This window comes from Loa loa (assembly GCF_000183805.2).
Source record: "Loa loa unplaced genomic scaffold supercont3.503, whole genome shotgun sequence".
NCBI classification, from domain to species: Eukaryota; Metazoa; Nematoda; class Chromadorea; order Rhabditida; family Onchocercidae; genus Loa; species Loa loa.
The window spans coordinates 29251-38184 of record NW_018108683.1 but is presented as its reverse complement, the minus strand read 5'-3'; the positions used below and the strand labels follow the sequence as shown (position 1 = coordinate 38184).

Genomic DNA, 8934 nt, shown 5'->3' with positions numbered 1-8934 from the left:
AGTCAATCTCAAGCAATTAATATCCTGAACCGCCTGCACGCAGAGTTGGATCTGCAGCTTCCAGTGCATCCTATCAGCTGCCGTTCCATTTCTCGTCTGTTGTTACAGGGCTTTACAAAAGCGGGTTTATCCTTCGAACCTGCACAGAGGATTTTTTAGGTGTGGCGTAGCATGCGCGGAACTGGCCCCTTACTCTTAAAGTTTATCTGTAAGGGCCTAGCGAGCTTGGATGGTGACAGCGAAGTCTTCAGGGCATAAGTTTAGTTAGAGTATTCTTATTTGAGATGGATGGCCTTACAAGCTAAGCGATCTCCATCTGCTCCGGTTTGGAGTTGTCTTTCTCCCAGGACAGTTGCCGGAAGTCTAGCGAATCCATCCTGCCTGTAAAAACATTTTATCTGGCTCTTCAGTTCAGTACCGGAGGTATTTACCACTGCCAATATAGCTCGCAACCTCATAAGGGCACGCAAGCTTCTCTCTTGCGACAAGGAGTGACCATGGAGATTAAAGTAATAACTTATAATTTCATATGCTAATTTCATTGACGACAAAGTACCATAATTCCGCCCTCTGTGTCTTGTGGAACAACTAAGTAACAGCTTTAATGATACTTTATTTCGGTAGTAAAAAGGTAATGTCACTGAAACCCTTGCTTACCAAACCAATTTGCAATTAGACGCGATGAATAATGATAAAAAAGGATTATAAAAAAGATGAAGCTGGGAAGCGGATTTGTTAACTGCAGTGCCAAATTGAAAGACCATATGAATACACAAATTGAAATACGAAGTTGGAGGAAGCTGACGAGAGAGGAGAGATGACGCATTGGCTGGCAAAAAGTAGGAATGCTGTGGAATGAACGGGTTTTAGTGCTAATTGCTGGATTAAAACAGACGGATGGATTAAACGGTTTGTGGATACCGATGGGGAAAATAATGAATAAAACTACGGTTTTCCTCTAATCATCGGCCATCAATCTGCTGCTGTTTCCTTACTGTTTCTGCACTGTGTTATTGTGACTGATTGGCGACACAGAAATGTTTCCTTAATGATGTGCAAAGATGTAAACGTACGGACGTATTGTATAGATACATGAAAGGAACTGTGATGTATGTGACAGTGATAGTCTGTTTCATAGTGATTTCAAATTAAATCAATTTTCCAAACAATACCTGGCCGCGCTAATTTAACTGAATTCAGTTTAGCAGATAGATATGCAATATGAGTAGTAGTGAATAATACAATCTATGCCGGCCCGATCTTATTGCTGTGATTATTTTAGACTACATTATTGAAGGTGACAGTAACTTGTTCGGCTGACCAACAGGAAACGTTCAGTCTCCTTCCACGATGAAGTTTCTCCTTCCACGATGAAGTTCAAATGCAATTCTTTGGAGAACCGGATGAAATCTTTCGTATTCAGATTGATGGTTCAAAAAATTAGCGCGATCTTATAAATTTATTCAAAAGTCTTACACGCATAAATTTTCCGAGACAATGACAAGCACAAAAAATAGTTGCTTGAGTGGGAAGTAAATCGATAGCAAATAGTGCTAAAATTATGAATTGTCATCAACTATATTCCGCATTTTAAGCGCATTTACTTAAGTTTCTATGCTAGGGCAGAACTTAATCACATACTCAATTGGCCCAAAAGAAACCCATACCATCTTCGACTTAAAAATATCCAAAAAACTTTGCAATTAAGGGTCTTTTTGCACTAAAAACTCGTCTTTTTGAAATTTTACTTAAAGTAGAGCTGTTGCTGAACAAATTCACAAACTTTGAAGTAGTATGAAAAATGATCCTCTCAACCTGCCCAAAATCATACTTCTGACCGAAAACGATACCTTAAGACCTGCTCTGCATTGAAAAATGTCACAATATTTAGTAGACACAGCTGAAGATGATTTAGGAAGGAATTTCCCAATTCCCAATAAAGTTTATTATGTTAGTGCAAATTCCTCATATTAAAGTTAACACAAAGTCAAAAGTGGACAATAGTTGTCTGTCACGTAAGTATATATCATTGTCTCTGACTCCCCCTGTTTTCAAAGTGATAATCGACAAGAATGAGGCTGAAGACGGACAAACAAACATTGCAAAGGATTTCATGACTGCGCTCGCAACACTGCTCGTCTCGACGACAAGTAATGGATCCAGAAAAGTGACGGTGAGGAAGAAAGTTACTGTTCTGCTAGTTCACAATAAAATGATGGGAATGTTAGAAATTGTTGATCATGCAGCGCATGTTCTTATATATCTTTCATAGACTACTTGGCATGCGATCTCATCACAATCTCATTAGTGAACTCATTAGTGCGATCTCATTAGTGAACATTATTTGACTGGGCTGGAAGGACTTTGGTAATTTTCGGATAAATGGGAAAAGGTGGATATCTATTCAAAGTAGCTACAAACCGATCATTTGCGATTTGAAGATATGAGCGAGAAAGAGAAACTGAAATCCTGATTTCCCTTTGTTTTCATAATCACATTATAGATCATTTTTGCATTTGAGAGAATAATGTCTGATTATAAATATCACAATTACATTTTACACAGTCAAGACGGTTACTGTTCATCAACTCTGGAGTCGATTCTAGATATCATATTAGCATACAGTAAATACATTTTATAGACTCGAGGAAGAAAAACGAAATCTTAAACCTAAAACCTTGATGCCTTAGCGACAAAGATTAGCTCTGAAAAACACCGTGATTTTCGTCATCGGTTACACCATCCAAAAATAATGCTTTCCATTTGGAAGCAAAAGCCCGTATTCCAGAGTTTCTGCTGTGCTCTATCATCCACCATGTCTTACTTCCACAAACCATTGTTTTCAGCTATGTTAATAAAGAAGTGAATGCGGTCCTGGCGAGTTATTTCCATCAATGCATTAAAAATACTAAGCTTTAGCCACCTGGTAATTATTATTGTGAAATTTAGCACTGACAGTTGCGAAAACATTTCTAATCAATACATGCCAGATATGGAATTGTCAACTTCTTTGAGATCGACGCTAAGTTGGTATATCTCTGCTTTAATGCCTACGATGTTCAAGTCTTCCTTATCCACCTCTTCAACACCATATTCGTATCACAAGCATTGTTCGAAAATGACTGTTGTGTCATCTATGATTCGATATGATTAAGCTCTTCGTTGTCTGCTGATCACGTCACGTTTCTGCAACTAGTCAATGAGATCAGTAGTATTGAAGAGATCACCTGATGCTGTCCCGTCCTTCTCCTCCTCATTGATCAGTATTGATAAACATATAGTTATTGAGAAACGATAATCAGACTGATCAGACTTCTGTGGAGCTTTCTACTACTTACTTCCATATTTGACAAATCAATGGAACGGAATGCATCTCTTGGCTTCGAGAAAGTCACTGTTATATGGTGCAGCTGCAATCCTTCAAGCTCGGTTTTCTTTGAATCCAGTTCCAGTTTTCGAAGTCTTCCCTCTATTTCTTTCTGGCCATTTAATGGACGGAAAAATATTTAATAAAATACTCGATAACATTGTCCAAGCACCTCAATTGTACTGAAAGATTCTAGTTCCGCTGTCTCTACTGCTAACATACAACTTATTTATAGCACTAACTTTTCAACCAGACGCTAATAGTTACCATATCATTCATGCGAATCTGATTTTGTATTGCATTATCACATTGATTTTCCCGAGTCACCCGTTTTGAAAAAAGTTAGTAGAAGCAGTACGAATTTGTCCATTACGTCTTTAAATTTTCAGTTTAACTTAATTTTTGTCCATGAGGGCTTCCTTTAAAGATATTCCGACTACAGTCTGTTGATCTTTCTTGTCGATTTGATACCATTCGAATAACTTGTCAATTGGTTTGCCAATTCTCAGTGACTCTTGGTTAAAAGATTTGTTCAGAAACGGTCATGCACTAAGATCACTTGCTTGACTAAAGTTGTTGATAAGTGTCACCTGCTGAGTGAGCTATTAGTGGTACGGACCAGTAATAAATTACCATCATAAATAAAGCAGCAAACACAGCGGAATGTTCCAGTCATCGCTTAGTCTTTTTACTTGATTCGAGCAGAATTTTAAATTTTCATGGTGAAACAGTACTGCGCTTCCAAAATGTGACCTCTGCACCTAGATTAGGTTTAGCATATTAATGTTTGAGTCTCTTTGGTTTTGTTCAGTTACCAGATTTGTTTGGTGTTTGTGTTGGGTCTCGGCGATACAGATTTATTCGAGATGTAATATTGTTCTTGCCAATATTAATAGTTAACAACAAGAAAAAGGGTATAAAATATATATGTATATTACACGATGAATTGGTAAGCAATGATAGATGAATTATATACAAAAAGCAAGTAATATGATCAACCAACAAACACCTTGTCGTTGACTTGGACAATAATTTGATCGGTTAGTTGATAGGTCGTTGAGTTGGGGATGTTACGGGAAATGTATGTAGCGAATAGAAAGAATATAGTAGCTTGCTGTCCAGTGGTGGCAGATATGGGGAAAATGTCGTTGGACGCGGAGGATAAGCGAAGAGGATGTATCGTCTGCTCGGTTGTGAAAAACCGAACTATTCTGGATTTTTCCTTATGTATGTAAGGATTAGGGAGAAGTTTTGTAAGCTCCATCCGAGTTATCATGGAGGTATGGCTAGCCTTTGACACTGTCCATTGTGTAAGTACTGAGACGTTTTTGTTTTACGCTGTTCATTGTTAGCTTATATCCTCTTCATTGCTTTAATTTTACAAGATTTCGCCATCCCGTTTGTTGGATATTGTGGAAATTTTGTTTAAACATAGCTTTAATTTTGGTAATCCGACAAAAAATTTGCATTACGATTTTCGGAATTTTCCCAGCAGTTGGCATTAGGAAGCCAAAATTGCAGTTTCAGCTAAACGAGTGACAGAACTTGTGCATGGTCATTGTAAGTTAACGGGGTTAACAGGAAAGGTGAAAAATTTTGATGGAGCAAAGTAATGCAACCTAGACGATGAGAATCAGTTGCATAATTTGCAACGCTTGCAAACATAAAATAATAAAAACGCTCTTTTCCATAAAACTTACATTGCCGTGGAGAGCCCAGAAAGGATTTATGAACGGCTTAGTTTGATTTTACTTTGTGGATGAGTCGTGGAAGAAATTTTTTCTTAATTCTAGAATTTTTTCTTAATTCTATTGTACGTTTCATTTTGAATATTTGTGAATGTAATTATTTCGACATGCACTTTACCGACTAATTATTCATCACAAGCTATTCATAATAAAACCTTGGAAAAAGATGCAACAAACATTATTACTGATATCAAGAACACTGTAACACGGATTGTACTGAAAATTATTTTAACAAATAAAATCAGGCTAGATTAAGGATTTCATGCAGCTGAATTGAAATCCATCAATTGTACGATTGATAAGATAACGACGTCAGGCGGGTTATCATCAAGTCAAAATCATAAATAATGGAAATAGATTCCCAAAAGTGAATTTTCATCGATTTCGTATGAGGCGGTGATTATGTCATTATCACCTAGCTCTTGTTTTTTTCTCGCATTATCATCTTTCAATGTTCTAACAAAAAAAAAAAAAGAAAAAAGAAAAAAAAAATGGTCAGATCGAAATACCCGCAGGATCTAAAAATGCTACAAATCCCTTGAAACGAATTTTCAGAACCAATTATGGAGACTCTGAAAGTTCTGGACCTTGTTAGAATAAAGATATACCATCGGAAAGTTCTTCTCACTTGTGTTTGCATTTTCGCTATTTAGACCATTGAAAATTTCTCCTGCACAAACCAGTTTTTACTCCATGATGCTTATAGGAGGTAGTTTCATAACCTATTGCTTCTATAGCATTTTCGACTTTAGGTCAAATATTTTCCATTTCTCTACATGTCTCATCCTTCGATTTTGTATAAAAAAAAAACTGTGTGGTCGAGATACTGCACAACCAAACATACCTGATTCAAAGCAAGTCATGGTCGAGAGAATCCTCTGACCGGAAATTATCTTTTTTGCTAGCTGTAAATAATAAAAATTGAAGGCATGTTTCCTGAAAAAGAGAATGAATTCGAGAATATTTAAATAATTGTTATGAAACTGATAATGTTCATGCGCATAATGCACTTGTTATTTTCAAGGAATCTATCCATTTGCCTGACCCAACCGTCCCCAGTTTTCAAACTGTTTCAATCGCTCTTTTTCGCTTCTTTATACTTTGCACTTTTCACATTCTGTTATTTTTACTACTAATTATGTTTTGAGTGTTTTATACAAACATTTTCCTGTTGGCATTCTAATTAGTTGGTGAATCAAATTGACTGGTTAAAAGGTGACACTGTACACATCACTCAACAATATTATCGATGCTCAGTTGTGTCTAATATGTATCACCGTTATCAGAAAACATTGCACTTATCCAGATATTTTTGATCTATCCACACAGCTCACAAATTCTTTCTTCTACTAGCACGGGTTGTCATAAATTGTCGTTTGCATAAATCATAACCGGTTCACGTCTGCACAATTTTTTTCAATGTTCGTTAAGTGCAAATTAAAAAAAAAAAAGCCTGTTGTCTTTCCATTAGTACAGTTATTATTTGCATATCAATTCAAAGGACATTTCACAGAGGCTGAAAAAGCATCGTTTGGTCAGGGCTATTATTGCTAATGATGATGTGCCAGACCAAAGTGCAGGGAAAAAATAAATTGTAGAGTACTTGTTGATGAATGTACAGCATATTTGGCATTCCAGTAGATATTAATTCAAGTCTGAACACCAACATAGGTTTCTTTCCTTATAATATCTATAAATCGTTTGGCAGTCGGCCACGGGGAGTTCTTATGGTAACTTCTTATTAATTACATGCCATGGCTAACATATAAATCTTATTGAGCTTCTATCCATGATTTGTTCTAATTACTGATAAAAACATATTTTGTGCATTTTCCTTATGCGAAAATTGCAGTTAAACTAGGTAGATTAAAGAACTTATTCCAATATCGATTTAGATGATGACAGAATTTTAAATTATACCCAGGTATACAAATGGTCTATGTGCCACAAGTAAGAACAAAAGGTTAAACAGCATTAATAATAGCAGAAGTAAATACAAACAAAACCAAATAGATTTCATCATCAATTTTTATAGCAGTGAAAAACATCACTTGCCATTTTGTAGAAAGTACCATCGTAAAAAAAGGAAACATTGAAGCTATTCTTTAAGTGATAGTGTTATCAGATTTATTAAATAACATCCAACATATATTTTATTCAGTAAGTATGCTACATCCTAATTTTGAAGTTCTCTATATTATAACTTTAAAAAATTACTTTTCTATATGCTAATAGCTTTGAAAAACTTCGGAGTAATGTTGCTTTCAATGCTTAGTAACGACTCTCTATGAAAGATCTGGAAGAAAAATGCTCATGAGCTGCCAAGAAAGAAAGTAATAAGAGTAATTGAACATCAAATGATAACAAACTATGTCAAAAAATTCGTATTAGACTACTTTCGCAGAGTTTACTGAGTGATGTTTTAGAAGAAAAGTTACGTCCTGGAGTGGGTGGAACGTCCTGAGTTCACAGACCAATGTGTTTGTTTGAAGAAAAGACTGAATTATAAAGCTTATACTTTGTCACACTGCTTTTGCTTCAATTATGCAGAATAACTGAAAAACTTCAATTATGCAAGATAAAACCATTATTGATTAAACACTAATTAAGTATTGGTCCCTTTCACTTAGCAATTATGTTTGGACGATACACAGAACGTGTTCTAGACGATGACGTTATTATCCGTAGTTGAGATTTTCGTTCAGTATGCTGCGTCATTATTGTACAATGGGTGGAACAGGAGGACAGGCAGTATTTTCGATTCTAATGCAATACCACCATTCATTTCATGCCGCCCAAATCGAATGTCTCTTCTTCCACTTCCACAAATCAACAGCGCATCGCTCATTTCTTGTTTTCGGTATTCAAACATTTCATCCTTCAGTAAGCTTATTGCTCGTTCAGTTTGAAGGAGAGGAAGTGATTCTAAAGTGCATTTTTGTTTCCGAAAAAGTTTATTCTCTTTCAATTGAAACTAAAAAAGACTATTCATCCGATGTTCGCCTTATAACTGAAAAAAATTCACATTAAAACCCTTTACTTATGTTCAACCGGCTGCTCATAATCATCCCGACTGCTGTTTAAACTTACATCCATGATGTATCATCTTTGATGTCCGCTTAATATAAATAGTAAAATGTCTAAAGAAGAGCTATGCAGATATTTCTAAAGGTGCTGAAATAATATTGGAATGCAATCTTTTTCGATGACATTATTGGTCCGGGAGGTTGTGAGTGAAGTACCATTTAGTCATGTCATTTTGATCAGCTAAATCTATCCATCACATCCAGGAAGTTTATGGCAGTATTTCAAATTTCTAGGTTCCCGGTACACTGTCCTCGGGAAGCTGCGAGCGGAAGCACATTGCCACTAACTAATAAGGTTAATTGCTAGTAATATTTCGAATTGTTGAGTTGGAAATTGCTAAATGTTTGACAGCTACAAGAACAGTATTCAGCTGAGGAAGGAGAGAAATCGATAATCTCAGACAATATTTTTTTCTGAAAATTGACAATTCACTGTTAGTCTGAATGATTGTCTGACATCTATCAACAGATGACATCTCAATACTTTAATGTCATCCAAATTTTTCACAACAATTCAATTGTTGTAGTAGAGAGTATGGTTAATACATTACATTTACTAACTAGCTAAGTTTTTTTTTTTTCTTTTTTATAATTTACAAATCGTTGACCATGTAAACAAACGTTAATTTTCAATTATATCTTCTTCAATATTAGTTTATAAATTTAGTTAAGCAATTAACTATTTCGATTTTTGTAAATTACTCCTAATTAAATAATAAGATTTTGAGATAAA

At 35.5% G+C, this 8934-nt stretch overlaps 1 protein-coding gene across 1 annotated transcript; it reads right to left on the bottom strand.

The window, feature by feature from the left end:
- Positions 1 to 7816: 7816 nt before the first annotated feature.
- Positions 7817 to 8211, bottom strand: LOAG_10032 (hypothetical protein; the record flags this gene model as incomplete). Its single annotated transcript, XM_003145558.1, has 2 exons — positions 7817 to 8089; positions 8167 to 8211. The coding sequence occupies 2 exons, from the start codon at positions 8209 to 8211 to the stop codon at positions 7817 to 7819; spliced, it is 318 nt and encodes a 105-aa protein (XP_003145606.1).
- Between the last annotated feature and the right edge of the window lie 723 nt (positions 8212 to 8934).